Source organism: Artemia sp. Qi Xiang Cuo, chromosome 16 (assembly GCF_049724085.1).
Source record: "Artemia sp. Qi Xiang Cuo chromosome 16, ASM4972408v1, whole genome shotgun sequence".
Classification (NCBI taxonomy): domain Eukaryota; kingdom Metazoa; phylum Arthropoda; class Branchiopoda; order Anostraca; family Artemiidae; genus Artemia; species Artemia sp. Qi Xiang Cuo.
Window position 1 is genome coordinate 6,633,801 of NC_142809.1, and position 20,584 is coordinate 6,654,384.

The 20,584-nt window shown below is 38.0% G+C and overlaps 1 protein-coding gene and 1 non-coding gene across 4 annotated transcripts in view; both read left to right on the forward strand.

Annotated features, from left to right (window-relative positions):
- LOC148942510 (interferon-induced very large GTPase 1-like) overlaps window positions 1–20,584 on the forward strand; it is a 50,280-nt gene that overhangs the window by 21,095 nt on the left and 8,601 nt on the right. For all 3 annotated transcript variants that reach the window (XM_089102171.1, XM_089102173.1, XM_089102172.1), the window contains exons 2-3: window positions 3,683–3,787; window positions 15,262–19,786. In XM_089102171.1, the coding sequence (XP_088958297.1) occupies window positions 3,701–3,787; window positions 15,262–19,786 (4,612 nt within the window). In that variant the 5' untranslated portion in view covers window positions 3,683–3,700. The remainder of the gene's footprint in view (window positions 1–3,682; window positions 3,788–15,261; window positions 19,787–20,584) is intronic.
- LOC148942511 (U6 spliceosomal RNA) lies at window positions 2,265–2,370 on the forward strand. Its single transcript, XR_016143123.1, has one exon. It is a non-coding gene; the product is annotated as a U6 spliceosomal RNA (small nuclear RNA).

The window sequence follows — 20,584 nt, forward strand, 5'->3', positions numbered from 1 at the left end:
CTTTTTGAAGTTTGTACGACAACACTTTCTGTAAAAAAAACTTATATGCCGCCAGGGCATAACTTACAATCCTTGCCCTGAGGGCTGTAGGGGGAGTGTCATCCTCAGAGATATAATTTATGGACCTTTGAACTACGTTGAGCAAAATGGCTATCTCTAGATTTCGGAAAAATTTTTGGAAAAATGGTGGGCGTGAGAGGCGGGTTGGTTGCCCTCCAATCACTTTCGACTATCAAGAAGGGTACTAGCCCTTTCAATTTCCAATCGGGTGAAACCTTCTTGAAGTTTTTACAACAACGCTTTGTATAAAAACCTTATCTGCCCCCAGGTATAACTTATAACCCTTACCCTGAGGGCTCGGGGGTGGGGGGTGGGGTGGGTGGTTGTCATCTTAAAATACATAATTTACGGATCTCTCAACTACGTTGAACAAAATGGCCATCTCAAAATTTTGATTTTATGTTTTTGGGGAAATGGTGGGCGCGGAAGGGGTGTTAGTTGCCTTTCAATCACTTTCGGCAATTAAAAACGGCACAAGCCCTTCCAATTTCCAATTAAATGAGCCCTTTTTGAAGTTTTTACGACAACTCCTTCGATATGAAGTGCCCTGGTCTAAAAGAAAAAAAAACATTGTGCCAACATCGTTCTTTACTTAGGCAGCGCGATTGCGCTGCCTATGATCATTAGTTTTCTTATTGAATCTGCTTTGAGTTCCGGAATTCACTTATACGAGCTTTGTTGTGAAAAAACAAATTTTTATCTGTAAAAGTCCTTTCTAGAATTTACAGCATATCTTTAATTGTTTTGTTGGTGAGTAATTTAAGACTAAAATAGGAGCAAAAGATGTGTTCACTGGAACGTCAAACTGTTTAAGGGCTCATTTGAAAGGAAAGTGTTATAGCAAGCACCTTTTGTGAATAAAAAAACATAATATTTAAAATAAGATACAATTTTTGACAAAAACTTCATCGACATATACAAGATAATGTCATATTTAAGTGGCTCTGCTACTTGATTCTGCAGGGTTCGTTCTTTACTAAATCTTGTGAAGAAAAAGCTGAAGACTCAAAATGTCGAGCCGTTTTCGAGATAAAACAAATACACATATAAAATTAAGAAAGAAAAATGCTGAGCATTGACATCTCAGAAGCTTTTTTCTTCATTAGTCGTACATGTCTTTATCTGTTTTTGAAAATTTAATTTGAATTGCTTATTGGTGAGAATCGGATTTATATGTTCTTTAAGATATGTTAGTGTTGAAAAAAAGACACGAAAAATTACTGAAAAAGCTGTGTTTGGGTCTCGCTCCTGGACGTTACCGGGGAAGGACCATGGGGGCAATTGTTCCCCCTTGGACACAGGAACATGTGATATATTTATAAAAAGTTGAAAATGAGAAATTTCCAATTAAGTCCTGATAAAAACAAACTACTGGTAGTCCCCCCCCCGTGACAATTTGCTGGTTGCACCTTAGGTCTCATTATGCCAGTTGTGTACGTAGGAATAGTTTCGAAGGAGGGCAGGATTCTGTAAGCAACAGTTATATGGGAATGAGACGGAAATTACAGAACAAATTATGATATATCAGGCAAAGCCATATCCCGGGGCGGGGGGCGGGTGGGCTTAGGGGGTTTGACCTCCCTCCCGAAATTCCGGTCCGACTTGTAAAAACGTAATTAAAATGCATATAAACAAATTTTTAATGCACTTTTTACAGTTTTTTTGTATCCCCAGGGAAAAATCTCCCACTAAAAAAAAATTCTGGATACGGCCCCGACCTCAGAAGGGCTTGGGCACACTGGCCCAAAACAGCGAAGAGTAGGGTTTTGATGGAATCACTGAAAATATGGAAATCATAAAATTGTTGATATTATTCCTGTCTCTTTCAATAGAATTCCCATTCGCTCAAATGTTTAGTGTGAAATTTCAAAGGGACGGAGAAACGGCGCTTTGGCACCGTTTTGCACCGACGGAGATAAGCACCACATGGCGCTTTCATACTGCGCCTCTGAAAGACATTTTATAACGCAGTAACTCACTTTTCTATCAATACTTCCATATTTTTGTTGTTGGAAAATAAAATACTATAACAAGACTATAATAATAATCATATTTGCTTTGGTATAACAACAAACTTAGTTTTCCACTTTGTGGAATTTTGTTGCCTCCTTTGTTTCGTTTGACAATTATTTTTACTGTATGCGTACTGTGTAAGATCTTCAGATATTTTTAGGTGTAAACATAAATTTTGAACCTATTATGTTGTCCTCCTTCGGGAGGACATATACTAAAATTGGAACGATACAGAGAAGATTAGCATGGCCCCTGCGCAAGGATGACACGTAAAATCGTGAAGTGTTTCACATTTTTTGCACTGTTTTTAACGTTGTAGTGGAGTTTATTTTTTCCTATAAGGATATTTCTTTTTATTCTTTTATTTTGATTCTTTTATCGACATTTTTGAAAGAAGGGGAAAAACGTTAAGCGTTTTTGACAGTATATTTATTTCATTTCAAAATCTATTTAACTCCAAAGTTACCCCTCCTCCATATACCTTGCTTCTATAAAGGTAAGTCACTAACATACCTGTGCACATGAGGGGGGGGGAGCCATATCCCTCAAATATGTTTAGAAGAGTATTTCCAAAAAAACTTAAATTTACTTTTAATTTACTAGGGGGGGGGGGGGTTCATTTTTCTTGAAGTTTGTGCCGTGAGCATCGATGCCTTATTCCTTTCGGAATTGGTATTTATGTTCAATGTCAGGTGTTTGGTATTCCTATATTCCTTTCTCTGTATTCCTAGAGTTTGGATGTTTAAACGTATGAGGACAGTTTTTGTTATCATTCAGTAGTTGGAATTAAGTTTTATCCATGTACGGAAATAAAGTTGTGAAATTTGCATTTTTCTTTTTTTCCAGATTAAGAAAAATGTTGAGAAAGTATGGAAAAAACGTGAATAAGAAAACTATTTTGCATTTTCTGCACGTTTAGATAGTTTTCTATAAAAGAGTTTAGGTAATATCACAGTTCATGCCTCATAAATTAAAAAAAAAAAATTATCCTGATGGAAACATAGAATTAAGTTGAAACATAAAACGAAAAAAGAATCATTGCTTTGCAGTTTTCACCGTACATATATGAAAAATTAATTCAAATAAACTGACCCGCAGTATTTCCCTGTATTCGAAGAATTCCGTAAAACTAGGGCTTTACTAAAAACACAAAGCCTTCTAAAAAGAACAAGTTTGCGAGCAGAAAAGTTCTCAAGTAGCTTGCAGATCTAAAAATAACTCAAACAAGCTCAGCTTTCATTGTATAGGTCTAAAAAATATGCCTGATTTCTGTCGAAGAAAGGTTACAAGATTCGAAAATGCTCTCAGGCCGTCCCGGCTCTCGTTGACCCTGGACTATGTTGAGTGAACCGAACAGAGGGAGGTGACGTCAAGTTACGTTTGTGAGGTCTGTAATCCTGAGCGGGTGCCGGGAGGTGACAAAGGGTGGCGGAGCTAGCTGGTTAATAGTTTTTATGCAAAAATAACTAATACCGAGAGCCTAATACGTATAGCAACCGTTCAAGTATTTAACGGAAGTTTCGCTTCTACACCGCATCTCGTGGGCATGGCTGCTAAAATTTGTCCACATGTATTTGTAGCGTTTTCAGTTAAGATTTTCATATTTTAGACTTAACGTGTGTCCAAAATGGACGAAAATGGCGAAACGAGGGAGAAGAGAAGTGACGTTCCAGGTACCATGATTTCAGGTGAAGAAAAGACGAGGCCAGTCATGGTGAATTAAGTTTTGATTATTCTATTTTATTTTATTTTACAGGCCAAATTAAATTTAGAAAGAACTGAATGAGGAATTCATTTGCAATGATGCAATGATTCGTTTGCAATGACTAAAAGATATTCAGTTATAAAACATTGTAGAGACCAAAACGCCTAAGAACAAACAAAACTGAGGGTGGACCATTACATTCGGTGTTCTTAACTTAGAACAATACTTCACATAGTGGCGGTTCTGGCCTCTCGTGTGAACGGGGCAAAATTTTGATTAGTACTCCTCCCCCCCCCCCTGTCTCCTAAAATAATTCAGGCAAAATTTTAACAAAATTTTCATTTATTAAAAAAAAATACCAACTACGCCATCTACTTTATTTTAATAAAATAAAGTGTCAAAAATTACAAAACAATTATAACCGTTTGATGATTTATTTGAAATTTCGCGCCCCAAAAATTTCTGCTCCCGGGGCAAGGGCCCCCTCTGTCCCCCTAAAATCGCCTCTAGCTTCACAGGCTCTTTGTCGTATACAACACGCTTCGTGGGTATAAAACGCTTGCCTTGCTCAGGTGGTATTATTGTGATACGTAAGGATAGCCACCCGATTTACAGGGGAGCTTTTGGAAGAGACGTCCATTTTGTTGGTGGTGGCTCAAACCTTAGTCGAATAGTACCTCGAACTTCAAAACCTAGTGACTGACAGCCATATGCCTACAGGGTAAATAAAAAGGGAAAAAGGCAAGCGTATATAGACCGATATACTCTAAGCTTGTGAATTTCGACATCTTACTGAAGTTACATCTTTTTGTGACGGAATTATTCACTAGGGAATCGTTCAAATAAGTGTTTGGAAGAGTTCCTTATATCCCTCATGTGCAGGTATCGATGTGTTGTATTTTGCACTAGTATCCAGGATCTCAAATTTTGATTTAAAATTCTGAGACAAACATTTATTTTGTAAATTTTAGGCTTTGAACTTAAAAGTACTAGAATGTCATAGTATGGTGCTGAAATTATCAGACAATATGTAAGAGCTGTTGATGGTTCTAATTACTGGGCCCGTTTTGGGTATATATTTTCATTTTCTGGCGAGAAAAAAAAACTATTGACTATGGTGTGATGTGTTTTTTTTTGTTTAAAAAGGGCACTAAAAACGAAATTTCCATGAAAGACGGGCTTTCCCCCAATTTTGAGTGACGAGCGACTCAATGCGATCAGAGCCAACGCTCTAGCGTTCCCTGTAGTGAATAGCAATAAGCTTCCAATGAATTATTTTATTTATGTACTTTTTCCTAAGAGCCAATTCATATGCAAGGGTTGGTTGTAAAGACTTTGGAAGGGGCTCATTCGATTTTAAATTAAGAGTTCTAGTACCTTTTTTAAGGATCAAAAGTGATCGGACGTCAACCAGCTCCTCTCCCTTACCCTTCGTTTTTGCCCGCCCCAAATACCCTTCAAAGCCATTTTATCAAAATTTTGAGAAGAACGTTTTGTTTAAAATTGTCGGAAGGTCTAATAACTATGCCTCAGGGGATGACATGACCCCCGAAAACCCGCAAGAACCGTAAATAATATAAATTGGCAGTTGTTTAAACGTTTCTATGTTCCCACGCACCCTCGTTTAACTGAACCCCGTGCAGCTCAACCCGTTTAACTAGACCCTTGTGAAACTTAACCCACGTTTTACTGAACCCCCATTTATCTGGACGCACGAGCATTTCAACCCCAATTTAACTCAATCCTCGTTCAACCCAATCCCATTCAAATCAACTTTCATTCAACTTAAATCTCATTCAACTCAAACTCCGTATAATTCAAAACTCATTTAAACCATCGTGAAAATGAACCCCCGTTTAACTCAACCTTGGTTCAACTTGTTGAACGGACCCCCGAACCCCCGTTGAACGAACCCCCGTTTAACTCAACCTCCGTTGCATGAGGTAGAGTTAAATGGAGTTGTTGAATGAGGTTGAGTTTAATGAGGGTTGGATAGTATGGGGGTTGAATTGAATGAGGGTTGAGCTGCATGGAGGATGAGTTAAACGGGTTTGAGTTCAATGGAAACTAAGTTGAAGCTGATTTGAATGGGTGCTGGTTTAAACTAGGGTTCAATTGCCCTGGGGATGAGTTAAACGAGAGTTAATTTTAATGAAGGTTCAGTCAAACTGGACTTCAGTTATACGCATATCATGTGAGCAGCATGGTTGTCAAAAAGGTGTATCTGGAAAATCTCAGGTATGGCTTAGTTGGAACTTATCGGCAAAGGTGAGGGGGGTGTTAGATAAACTAAAAAGTCCAATGACTAATCAGACTGTCAAGAAATTGGGTCCATTCTTCAAAACCAATGACTAACCAGGTTGTCAATAGGGTGTATCTGCTAAATCTTAGGAAAGACTTAGGGTATTAAGTGGAAACTTCCAGGAAATGTTGAGAGGGATGATGAATAAAATCAAAAGATACAATTTGTATCCAGGTTGTCGAGAAGAGGTGTCTGCAATATTTCATAAACAGCTAAGAGTGTTATGCTGAAACCTTCAGGGAGTGTTGAGGGCATTTTGAACTTAATCAAAAAATATTATTTCCATCCTGGTCGTCAAAAATACGTATGCACAGCATTTCAAGAACAGTCAATGGTATTAATTCAAAACTTACGGTGATTATTGAGGGGGGTGCTGATCTAAATTGAAGACACTTTTTGCATCCAAGTTTTCAAAAGGGTATTTCAGCAATGTATCCAACACGCCTAACTTTATTCAGTTGAAACTTTCAGGGAATGTTTAGCTAAATCAAAAGACGCAATCTGCATGCAGATTGCCAAAAGTGCGTATCTACAAAATCCACCGAACGGCTAAGGGTATTCAATTGAAAACTTTCAGAGAATACTTAAGGAAGGGTGAAAATAATCAATTAACACTAAGTGCATCCTAGTTATCAAAAGAACGTATCTACAAAATTTCAGGAAGGAATCAGGGTATTAAGTTGAAACTTTTAATGAACGCAGAGGGGGGTATTGAACAAAATGAAAAGACACAATGTGCAGCATTGTTGTCCAAAAGGCCTATCTGGACTGAAAGATCTTAGGAATGATTAGATAGAAACTCATAGGTAATTTTGACTGGGATGTTGAAATAAATCAAAATCCACTTTGCGTGTATCCAGGTTGTCAAAAGGCCATGTTTGCAAAATCTCAGGGACGGTCAAGGGTGTTAAGTTGAAATTTTTAGGGAGTGCAGACGGGGGTGATAAACTAAATCAAAGTACATAATGTGCTTTATGTTGTCAAAAGGCATATCTGGAGAATCTCAGTAATGGCTAAGTTCAAACTTATAGGCATGTTTAGGGGGATGCTGGGATCATTGCCGTGTGTTGAAGTCCTAAACGAGTAGGCTATATACAAATTTTACAATATTATTTGTAATATATATTTTATCATTTTAGTCACAATATGAATCTCGAAAAAATTTAGTTTGACTGAAATACCCATTCCAGAAAGAAATTGTGGTTGAGGCAGCCTTGATAGAGGTAGTCACTGACCTCACTAAACCTATGTTAGGTTAAATTATTTTTGCAACTTCTCTTTTACTGCTACACCTCTGGTTCTGACTCCGTCAACAATTATCGTCAATAATTATATCATATAAGTCATATCATATAAGTAATATCATCAATAATCTAAGAGCACATAACGACGGATTTACTGCTACAGAGTCTGACCCAACTAAACATTGCATTCTACTTTGATTAAAGTCACGACTAAGCTGTTAAATTGTTATCTCTGTAGTTTTGTGGCATTCCCCGTCACTTAAGACACCTTTTAACGTATCAACTAGGCCTGTATATATTGAAGAGTGGAGGCTTATCTTTACACCCCTCTTAAATCCCGCAAGTTTCGGTAAAACAAAAAAAAATTTACTTATAGAATTGTTCAAAATAATATATTTGTCTTTATGTAAAAGGGTTGGAAGTTTTCAGAATAAAACTCTCGCGTCTCGAAATGCGCATCTAAGTTCTTGTGGTTGGCTTCTGAAATTCCTTCAACAAAATAGTCAAAATATTTTTTTTTCAAAAATTCCGATTCCAAAAAATGAGATTTCCTGCTTCTCAACAGTATCATACACTACTATATTCACTCAGAAGAGGGGATGGTTTTTTCCGGATAATAAATCTTGGAGTTTTTGAGTAATGGGTTTTTCTGGTAAAAATGCATCTTTCAGAATTTTCTCAAAGTCATCCAAATTTCTGATTGTTGGAACGTCTCTACTACTTAAAAATCGTTGAATTTCACCTCGAGTGTAACAAACTGTTTGAATAATCATTGTTTATCATGGTTCCATGCTGGAGTCTCCAAAAAGAAGGCTCTAGCATAGGGATGTACCCAGGGGAGCTGGTTGTTCGGTCCAAGTTCTCCTCCCGAATTCGACGGACTTTTTGGTTCCCCTTAATCCTTTAAATTTGCCATTTTTTTTTCAGTTTTACTTTGTTTTCCAGGTTTAAACCCTCTCCCCTCCCACTTAAAGGAAAATTCGTTTTTCCCACTCAAATTTGAAAATTTGGTTCCGCGTATGCTAAATACCAGAAAATTGGATCATTTTATAAAAATGGTTGATGCCTCTCTATCTCTATCATGAAAGGAAGCTTAAGATCAGCTTGACAGCTTTTAATTTGATATCTCCAAGTCTCAAAACAGCAGGACAAAAAAGAAATAAAACCCCGTTAATTCATAAATGTCTGATAAAAATAACCACAGGCTGCTTTGACATGCTACAACAAACTGAAGCTTGTCAATGGCCCATATTGACTGGCAAAAGTTCAGCAATGAATTAACTGCATTAATTCATATAAAAATACAACACTTAAGACGGTACTGGAATAATGCGGAATGATAAGAGAAATAAATGTTAAAATGGGCACATTTATAACATATCTCCCCCCTTTTCAAGTGAAACGTACCAGAAATATCACGGATCCAACTCAATTCGAGACATTCTGCTTTAACACTGGATTTCTCAGGACGAGCTGGGATTTCAAAATCGAATTATTGCAGCTCAGCTGACCATCTTGCTAGTCGTCGGTTCGTTGACTTCACACAGTTGAGCCACTGGAGAGGACGATGACGCGTTTGTACCAAGAAACGTCTTCCACAGAGGTAGTATTTAAGTTTTGCTGCTGTCCGCTTGATGGCGAGACATTCTTTCTCTCCTGTGCTGTAATTGCGTTTCCTTGGTTGCAACTTCCGTGAAATGTATAAGATAGGATGTCAGCCGTCGGCAAGATCTTGCGAAAGAACGGCTCCTAAGATGAAATCATTTGCATCTATTTGGAGTTTGAACAGTTTTGAATAGTCTGGACTGTGGAGTATTGGTTGCGAGTTAAGTGTCATCTTCAACTCGTTGAAAGCCTGTTGGTGATGTGACTGCCAGGGAATCCTGTTGGGAATATTCTTCTTAGTGAGAACTGACAATGACTAAAGAAGCGTAATTCTTGATGGACTTCTGGTAATAGCCAGTAAGACCACGGAACGACCTCAGTTGTGCTTTAGTTTTTGGTTTCGGGAAGGCTTTCACGGCTTCGACCTTGCTAAACGAAGGTTCAAGACGTCCTGAACCAACGATGTATTCCAAATACTGTACTAGTTCACCAGCAACTTTGACCTTGTCCAGTGACTTTGAGTAGTGAACTGCTCATAGATGATCAAGATGTTGCTCAAGTGATATTGAGAAGATGCAAATGTCGTCGAAGAACGCTCTCACGAATTCGGATACATCCTTGAAAATTTCCTCCATGTTTTTTTTTTAAACAAAAATGGAGCATTTTCGAGTCCAAATGGTAAGACTGTACATTCAAAAATTCCAAAGGGAGTAATAAATGCATCCTTTACTCTTGCTTGTTTTGGTAACTTGATTTGCCAATATCCGCACCTGCAGTCGAAAACCTTAATATAGCGATAACCTGCAACCTCCCTTGTCAACTCATCGGGTTTGGAATAAATCTCATCTTTGGTTATTGACTTCAGTTCTCTGCTGTCCACATAGATTTGAATTTCTCAGGCTGAAAGGAAATTCTGTGCCTGTTCTGTGAAAATCTCATCAGGCAAACCGTATCTGCTGATCTACATAACCAATTCATCAGTAATATTCCTGGCAGTAACGGTACGGATACAAGTGACCTCAGGGTAACGTGTACTGTGGTCGATGATCACCAAGAAAAATCGATGTCCCGCTCGGACTTCTCAAGCGGGCCTACTACGTCCATGGCGATGCAATCGAACGGTTGCTTGATGACTGGCATATTGATCATGGAGAGTTTGTCGGAAGCGCGGTGTTTGGAGGTAAGTTGGCAAGCTTCACATGATCTGCAGAACTGAGCAATGTCTGAATCACTGTGTGGCCAGGAGAAGCGTCAGGATATGCGGTCACGAGAACGATTCAATCCCAGATGGCCACTCAATAGAGAGGGGTGCCCTAACTCAAGGATAAATGAGCGGAGCTGCTGGGGCACCAAGAGCTGTAAAATAGGTACTCTCAAGTTGAGTGCCCTGTGGTACAAACCATTTCGTCCCAGAAATCTTCTGCGGTTTGTTGTTTTCAAGTGCTTCTTCTTCATGTTCTTTAAGCCAACGAAGCGTTATATCGGCTTGCTGTAGCTTTCCAAACTCCTCATGCTTGACACCAAAAATTCTGGAGGCATCATAACACGCAGTTGACTCTTCTGAACTCCTGCTGGAGGCCCCATTTGTTCGGGCATGTAAATTTGCAAAATTCACCGGATCGTCACCGGTAGCTGAATCATCAAAACGCTTCACAATTGGTTTCAGTTTACGTAATGGCGGGACGAAACATCAGCTACTTAGAAGAGGCTGTCTTCGAAGTTTCCAAATTGAGGTTCGGAATAATTAGTTTTGACTGAGAATTCCTCACTCGCTGAAATTGGAGCTGCAGTCCCGACTAAAGTAGTCTCCTCATAAGACTGTTTGGCTTTAGACCGAGTAACTGCCATGAAGGCGGGATCAGATGTTTTCTGGGCTGTTTTAAACTGGATGAGTTTGGTGAACTCGAAATCATACCCAAGAAGGACATCTATCGCCAGATTTTCCACAATACCAACATGTATTACTTGAGTGATAGTTGAACCATCCTGAAAAGTCAGCTCGATTTCCACAGATGCAGTCAGGGCTTGATGCTTGTCACCAAACACACATTTGAAACGACATCTACCCTTGAGAGCACTGGCTCTCAAGGAGATCGGCTTGAACCAATGTTACATCGCTGCCGGAATCAATGATAATTTTGACAGGATAACGTTAAAATGTTAAAATGAGATTATTCTGCAACTCCAATTCTTGCTTTCTCAGCGCGATCTCTTCTTTCCGTTGACTTTCCCTCCTGATGCTGTTCTCCTGTCGCCATTTTTCTTGTGTAGCAGCTTGCTGATTTAGTATCAGCTGAAACATGCTAAGCATTATAGCTATTTGATCTGAATTTTATTTGTGAGGAACATGATTCAGAGGATAAGACTCAGAGTAAAAAGGCTGCTGAACCCAAGGATTCTGATGCTGTGGGAAACTGTCTTGGAAATTTCCACTGGGCATCTGATGTTGATTTTGATGTTGCTCCTATGTTTCCGTCGACTTTTCGGGCCTTACTGTGCTTGGTGTGTTGCTACCAGATGGAACCATCGACGAAGTTGTCGGAACTTGTTGGCTTTGCGTCGTCCGCATCAAGAGGGCTTGACTTGAAGGTGGAACTTTCACGTTGGCTAAGTTCGGAACCGACCTGGCTAAAAATTGAGAGCCACGGAAAGATGGTGGTAAAACTGGTGAACCAAAAACTTTAATAAGACTTCTCTCCTCGTGATACACAGGGAGTTTCAATATGTAAGGATTCAGACGAATCAGAAGTCTCTGAATGGACAAGATCCTGGAGCAGCTGAAGATGCTCGTTATCGGAAACGGCCACAGCGGCTATACTATCAGAATCCGAAGAAAGGGTGCAATAAGACGAATTGGACTCCTCAAAGGTTAACCTTCGACGAGTTGGATGTATTTGGACTGACCTCCGCCGTTACGCGCTCTAGAAACCGTTCTATATGACGTACGGCCAAAAGTTGGAACGCGAAACGGTCGGAAATCGTGATAAGAACCACGATTAATTAGCAATTCTTTTGGCGAACCCGATGACATGCCAGTAAATAAACGAACCGTACGCGTTACAACGTATCAAAATAACGAAAGGATCCAAAATTTCAATAATTACGGACAACAACTTCAAAGTTAAGGAAAAGAAAAGAAAAATTTTGGAAAAGAAAAAAAAATCCACTAAATTCCAACCCCAGAGTTCAAAGGGTCTTTTTTTCAAAATTTCCACGCAATTTCACCAACTGTCTTAAAACGCCAATTTAAATCCGCGATGTCTTTTCTCTGGTATTCCAAAAATTTCAATGATTACCAACAAACAACTTCAAAATTCAGGAAAAAGAGAAAAAAAAATCGGAAAAGAGAAAAAAAAAATCACTGAATTCCAATTCCACAGTTCAAAGTGTCTTTTTATTAAAATTTCCACGTAATTTCACCAACTGTCTTTATACAGCACTTTAAATCTGCGATATCTTTTCCCCGGTATTCCAAAAATTACATTAACACTGATAAAATCAGGGTAAGACGCGATTATAAAAGACTGGTAAGTTTAATGTGCTTTATCACACAGACGAGCAACCAGCAGTTCAAAATCACTAGAAACTGAGCGGGATATTTGATTTTTCAGCGCCGACTAATTTTTCCAAAAACGGAATCAATAATTGAAAATAAATAAGTTTTTCACAGAAAGTCAAATTAGTTTAATTGCCACAGGCTTCAAAAAACTTCTGGAGGGATCACTTCAGCTACTGCAGGATAGGTTCGGCTGATTAGTTGGGAGTTTAAGGGTACGGCTACTATGAGATCCTTCACTGATAATATTAGGGCAAGAAGCGATTATAAAAGTGTGGTAAATTTAACGTGCTTTATCGCACAGACGGAAAGACGGCAATTCAAAATCACTGTGAACTGAGCAGGATATTTAGTGTTTCCGTGCCGAATATGTCCAAAAAACGGAACGGATAATTGGAAATAAACAGGTTTTTTTTTACAGAAAGTCAATTGTTCTACTTGCCACCGGCTTCAACAAAATTCTGGGGACATCACTTTAGCTACGGCAGGATAGGTTCGGCTGACTATGCGGGCGTTTGACCACACTAGGATGGGCTCGGCTGATCAGTTGGGTGCCACTGTTATAGAAATGGTTGTTGACTCTCTATCTCTCTCATTAAAGGAAGCTTAAGATCAGCTTGACAACTTTTAATTTAATATCTCCAAGTCTCAAAACAGCAGGACAAAACAGAAATAAAAATCCTGTTAATTCATAAATATCTGAAAAAATAATAACCACATGCCGCTTTGACATGGTACAACAAACTGAAGCTTTTCATTGGTCAATATTGACTGGCAAAAGTTCAACCCTGAATCAACTGCATTAGTTCATATAATACAACACTTATGACGGTACTGGAATAATGTGGAAGGATAAGACAAATAAATGTTAAAATGGGCACATTTACAACAGGTCCATTCTTCAAAACAATAGAATCTTATTAAGAAGATTACTTTCTTGTCAAAGAAAAAAAATTCAAGACATAGAAAGTAGTAGATACTTTTTGAGACCACACTGCCTTTCCATGACGATAAAATAAAAGTTCAAAATAGGGATTAAATCCTTTTTAATAGACAGTGTATAGAAATTCACAAAAATACCAGATATTTCGGTCACATATACACTGACCGTCATCAGTAGTAAAATAATACTGATGACGGTCCCTGTATATGTGACTGAAATATCTGGTATTTTTGTGAATTTCTACACACTGTCTATTAAAAAGGATTTTATCCCTATTTTGAACTTTTATTTTATAGAAAGCAGTAGAAAGTAAAATTATAGAAAGTAAAAATTAAAAACTCCCTTTCAGAAAATTCAGCACTATATGACACTGCTCCGTGTTTAAGAATAATCAGTGTTTCTGGTATCGGTATTCAAAACCAAAAAAACCTAAATCAGAATTTTGAAAAACAGAAAAACCACTTTTTAATTATTAAGAAAAGCTTTTTTTTCAAAATCAAAGTTTTGGTGAGCTATAATCAAATGAACGGTTTGTGTCGTACTCTACTATGAAGCTAGCTTGGCCAGGCACTTGCCCCGAGGGTGGGTCTTAGAGTCTACACTACCCAAGATATCATGATTCTAGATAATTTTATCAAAATTCGCTGTACCTGACCTTTGTTGTTGTTTTTGACCGATTTACCCCCCCCCCCCCCTCCCTGTTTACTTGCGGAAACACCTAAGCAATTCCTAGCACATGTGCCTTATTCGAATTCTAAATATGTCTTGTTGGTGCTCTGTTAAATTATTTTGACAGAAAGTGCTTATTAGTCGCTCATTCATAATACCAAAATTCAGGAGGAGATCGGATTTGAAACTTACAACTATAAATACTGTTTGTTTTACTTTGATTCTTACATGAGCTTAACGATGTATCGTCTACACTAAGGAGCTTAAGATTTAATATTGTTTTGTTAAGATTACACTGATTTTGAAGTTCAAGTTGTGTTGTCTTAACAAAATAATACCTTACTGGGCCCTCAATTCTTCCTTATTTTTTCTTTTTCTTCTTCAATTAATCTCTATTCTCCTTCTTCAATTCTTTTTTACTTAAGATGTTATGTGAAATAATGGTACTTTCACACTACGCCGTAGAACCTTTCACTCTAGCATAAGCGAAGACCTTATGTCACATTATATGATTACACGGAGGAAATTTTTTTCGCAGTGTAGACGGTTCCAAGTAGACTCGAGCTCTACATTAAATTTTACCTTAAATGAATTCATTTTTTGTTATAGAGTAGTCGGCATAGTAGCAACGAAACGGAGTTCCTGGATTAGCAATTAGTAAATTTTGAAAATAAATCAGTAAATTTTTTTTTAAAAGCCTTTAACGCTTGATGAGAACATGTTTTATATCCATCCACATTTTTATGTTTGAATAATTTGCTTCTGATGATTATGATGTTTTTTAGACGATGGTTATGATGGTAATATGGATTTTCGCGTTAACGTAGCGTCAAAGGACTTGTTTAAGCGTGAAAGGTTGTACTTAATGTAACATAGCTTCACCACATGGCATAGAAAATTACATACGTAGTTAGGAAATTGCTTAAAGATTCATGATTTTTCATAATGTTTGTTTATTTGTGACAATATCTAGTTTATTGTCCTTGCCGTCGTTATGCAAAGATCCTATATATTGAGACTATTAAACGATTTGCCCTGGAGGGGAGACCCAAAAAAGTAAATAGTTAGGCTGTAGTATCCCTGGAAAAACGGCTCTTTGGAGGATTTTACCCTGTCCCGTATTTGCAGATGGAGTTACTAATATCATTAATATTTATCTTTTAGGATCCTTTGGTTACTTACGCCACAGTTTGCGAGAAGGGTCCTAAAATCGATACTTCGTCTGCATCTGCATTTGTTGCCTCCGTGAGACTATTGGAAAATGACGAATCTACCGAGAACGGCTTTCATGTGCATGGTGCAAAAGCTACAGATGTAAATGCAAATGAAAACGACAAGATATTTCTTGAAGGAGAAAATTTTCTGGCAGTTGACCTCACTGCCAACTGCTCAACTGGGAATACTTTTAAACAAGGTTGTGCAGAAATCAAAGCTTCCTCTTCATCTGTTGTGAATGCTGTCACTTCTGCAGGACATGCACAAAAGTTTGAGAGAAACAAGCCTACCCATGTTGATGCTACTACAATTAACGGAAAGGGTAGAAACTTTTGGCCTCCGGTAGTTTCAGAAGGGCATAAAACGCAGATGGCTGAAAAAAATGACAATAGGCTGTATGAGAACATTGTAGAAAAAGGTAAATATCAGAATGACAAAACCTATGGAAATGTAATTAGTCCTTCTTGGCCCACAGATAAACAAATCCATTCTATATTGGAGAAACTGCAATTGTCTGTTTACTGGAAATACAAGTTGTCTCTTGAAAAAGTAAAAGAGTTCAGCATGTTTAAACCATCTGGTGCAAACGGATCTGGTGAAACTGTATTCAAGTTCTTCCACAAGCTGTTTCACAACTTTGCAGATGCAAGAAACGAGTTTATTCTTGAAAAATCAAATATGGAACACAACTCCATGGACCTGATTTATTGTATCCTCCTAGTAGCCGATGATTTTTTAAGGCAAGAAATATTTTCTCGCATGGCAGTTCTACAATATTCAGTACCCTTTTGTATTAAAGATCCATCTGGAAGCTATCTTTTATTAAATTGGTCCTTATTGAATATTTCAAAGCGTTGGAAAACACTAAACGGCAAATCTTTTATTGAGAGTGATGTCCACGCAGGGGGTTTTGTCTATTGTTCCTTTATCAGAATTGGAGATTTGTCATACTCAAAGTCAAAGGCTATAAATAAATTGTTCCCAAAAGGGAATGAGCCTTTCCAGAGCTATGAAGAAGACGATGTTCTGCGAAGTCTTACCAGTGGCTCCTTAGAGATCTCTTGGCTACTCCCTGTGAGGGATGAAAAATTTGAACCATTAGCCATTGTTAATATGCGTGGAGACGCTATGAAGAACCAAAACTTAGCACAATACGCTGCAAAACATTCAAGTATTTTATGTATATTTGTTGGTGACACCACAGTAGAAATTCAGCAACTTATGTTGCGGTTAGTTAAAAACCACTTTAAGGTAGTCGTTATTTCAGATAAGCGGGTAAATGTTGACACAATGATCAACACGCTACCCACGAAGACTAAATTTGAATATATTAAAGACACTGAGTCTCGTATTGTCCCAAAGTTAAAGCAGTTAGTGATGGTTAATGAGAACAGGAAGAAGAGCAGCTTTTCAGAATGGGAAAAAGATGCCAAAAGCTTAGGCTTTTTACTAGAAGACGCGAACGAACATATGCAAGCTGGCAGAGAAGCTGCTCAGAAACTAGCTTCTGAAGTAGTGAAATCTAAACTGTCGAGTCTTCCTCTTGCTGGGAGTCTTTGGAAGGAGTATAATGAAATTCATAAAAAACAGAAGCGTATAATTGATAAACCGAGTGAAATTTCAGTTAGAAAGTACTCTGAAATGCTAGAAGCTAAAAAGAAAACTATCAGAACACGACAGGCAGCCTTAACAGCATCTGATTTTTTCAACGCTTTCGCTGAGAATTTGATAGTTTGTAAGAAAGAAAGAAGGTATTTTTTATTCTGGTTTTCCCAGTATCTTGAGAGATTCTCTGGAAATTATAAAAACGGTGGAGATATTGGTGTGGAACACATGATGAGAGAACTCTTCCAGGTGTATATACTGCATACCTTGAACGATTCCCCTTATAAGAAATCCACTTTGGCCATGATTCTAAATCGATGTGGCGAAAACATTGATAAATCCTTGCAAGTCACAATGACAGACATCCTTTTCACTGGGCAGCCAATTGAACTTTTTGACGGAGATGCTCAGGGGATCCCAGATATATTTTTCGTTGATTTAATGCAAGCCTTGGAAAGTCGAATGGGAAAGAGAAACCGCATTGGAGTGATAAGTGTTCTAGGCGTTCAAAGTAGTGGAAAATCGACATTACTCAATGCAATGTTCGGTTGTAAATTTACTGTTTCATCAGGTCGTTGCACCAAGGGTGTTAATTTGCAATTGATCCCCGTGCAAAAACAATACGCTGCGAAGTTCAACGTCGACTATATCTTTGTTTTAGACACTGAAGGTTTGAAGTCTCCTGAACGGCAAGACTTGATGGGAAATAACGAGCATGATTCTGAACTCGCTACGTTTGTTGTAGGACTGAGCGATGTTGTTGTTCTTAATGTTGCATCTGAAAGCATGGATGCTCTTAAAGACATTATACAGATCACAATTCATGCGTTCCTTCGAATGAAAAATGTCAGCTATGAGAAAACAAAATGCCTTTTTGTTCACCAAAACACCGGTGATCCATCGAACCACCAAAAACTGTCAAATGAAAGAAAAATTTTCGAAAAAACTCTCAAAGAGTTAACAGAAATTGCTGCAAAATCAGAGATTGGAACCACTGAAGTTAGTTTTAAAGACATTTTAGATTATGATGAAGAAACTAGCCATGAATATTTTCCTTGTCTGTATGATGGCACACCACCTATGGCAGCGATTAATCTGGGATACGCCGAAAAGGTAACAAGTGTAAAGGAATCAATTCTTTTGTCATTGAGTAAGATTCAGGCACAAACACCATCAAGCTTCTGTAAAAAAGTTTTTCAAATCTGGGAGGCAGTGTTGTCAGAAGACTTTTTGTACAGCTTCAAAAATTCAATGATCGCATTTAAAAGGGACGCTTTGGATGTCAAGTTTGCGGAACTTGAGTGGGAATTTCGGCAGGAATTAAAGAAGCACGTGGAACAATTCCAAACGGAAATTTCAAATAATGCAGATCTCCCTTCATTGCATTTTTACAATCAAAGACTTGAAGAATTGTTTGAAGAGATTCCTGATAAAATGCTCCAGCATATTGAGGAGTATCTTAAAAATGACCCAATGTCAAAACGGCTATTTTTTGAAGAAATGCGATCTTCAGTGAATCATCTTATGATAAAAACAAAAACTGAATTACTGGAATCACTAAAGAGTTTCGTAGAAAGGGAAACAAGTAAACGCGAAGTTGATTCAAAGGAAGTGGGTTTGGAAACGTATTTTCAACAGCAAATCACCTCTCTTGTAGAACAGTTTAGATCCCAAGGTAAAAGTCTAGACGATAACGAAGCAAGTAGAGAATTTGATAAGCTGTGGAATCGTCTCTTAAATGATATTCAGAACTATTCATTCAAAATGATAGAGAGAGTTGACTTCGAGTGGCAAGTGCAAGAAATTCTGATGCACAACTACAAAAGAAGAGAGCTACATTGTTTGAAGTCGGAATTAAAGAAACACGAGTCGCTTTCTGATTTTACTCAATACCAGATCGATATATCTTCCCTCTTAGATCAAGGATGGTTTTGGTGGTGGAAGGGAAAGCAAAAAGTTACTACAGACCATCTTCAATTCACCAAGCGACAAATATATGATCTTGTTAAAAGTTTTAGAACTGATATGGAAAGAGTGTTTGGAAACAAAGATCTTGATTTCGAACACTGGCCTATCATCATGATGCAATTTTTTTATGCCCTAGCCGAAAAGTTCGACAACCCTGCTTATCGAAACTTTAATGACGAGATCCGTGCAGGGGTTACGGTACATATATTTGGCACGTTTGTACTGGTATTAAAAAATTTCCGAAACATATTTTTGGAGAATCATGATCCTGTACGTAAAATAAGTCGGAAAAGGGAATATTTTAAGAAACATTTTTTAGGCCTTTGCGCCAGTCGTAGTTTAGCTTCAACCGCGGCTGGTAAGTTTATTGAGGACTGCTATATTCCTGGAATAACAGAAACAATCGGAATCATTATCGATCGTGTTCTAGCTGCTGAATTCAAACATGCAAATAAAGAATTCACCAATAGAAAAACTTGTGAAATAGCTCTTCTGCGAGACACACAAAACGCTGGTGATTTTCATCTCTACTTAAAGCTTATTCATCAGTATAGAAAGCTTCTAGATGACTGGCTTCATTTCAAAATGACAGACTATTTCAATAAGCCATGTGACTGCAACCCATGTCAACGATCAAGTAGAAACAAATTCTGTCACATCATTTTCGATAGAATGGATAATTTGAACCAGTCAATCTGGGCAGTGCTCGATGACATATTGAGTGATTCCAAATCAGATATAACTATTGGACAAGTCTTGCAGAGAATTTCTGATTCATCGAAACAGAACGTGATTCTAAAATTGGAAAAAATGACGCCATATCTGAACTTAGTAAGCGGTTACGAATTCGTGGAAGTTCTTGCCAAGGAGATGGAAAGATTTCAAGCTGATAGATTTGCAGGTAGGAAATTTAATTTTCTGTCTAAACATACTTTCTCTTCAAAATCAGATGCCTTGAAGTGTGGAAATCAAGTTTTGAGCAATGGCTCTTGGAATTATCTGATGACAGGGGTGGTCGCCAAAATTTGGGATGGTGCTAATATGGTAGGAAATTGAATTTTGGTGCTCTTTCGTGGCCTCCCGTGTTCTCTTTGTGTGTGTGTGTGTGTGTGTGGCGGGGGGGGGGTATAATGAGTAGGAAGTACTTTTTCTCTTTGATCCGTTCGATACCTACGGTCGTAAGCCCCTTAACCATGGGGAATCACTAAATATGCCTTCTGGGATTCACACCGCCCTAGGGATAGGAACCCTAAAATATATACTATTACTCTATAATAGTACTCTATATATGCAGGAACCCTATATACTCTGTCATTGTAAATTTGTAGTATACGATGGGTTTTCAATATGTTATTGTTATTATTATTATAATATAAGTTACCCGTTGTTCAGAGATCGGATTTAGCAGAATAAATACAAGTGTGTTTTGTATTAGCTGCCCGATCGGCCTGAAATCTTTGGGGATAGTTCTCTTGAGTTAAGAGAACCTCAAATTTGTCTGGAAATAAGAAAGGCCCGAAGATAGGCCATTTTTTTTGTCTCTGATCGATTTAAAAATTGTATTTCTGTGTTCTTAGGGCAAGGGTGCCCGAATATACAAGAAACAAAAAGGCTGGAGCTACGCATCCCCCAAAATTGGATCAACAAACTTTTCCCGATAAGATTTAAACTTTGTCCATAAATTATTGGATGATGGGAA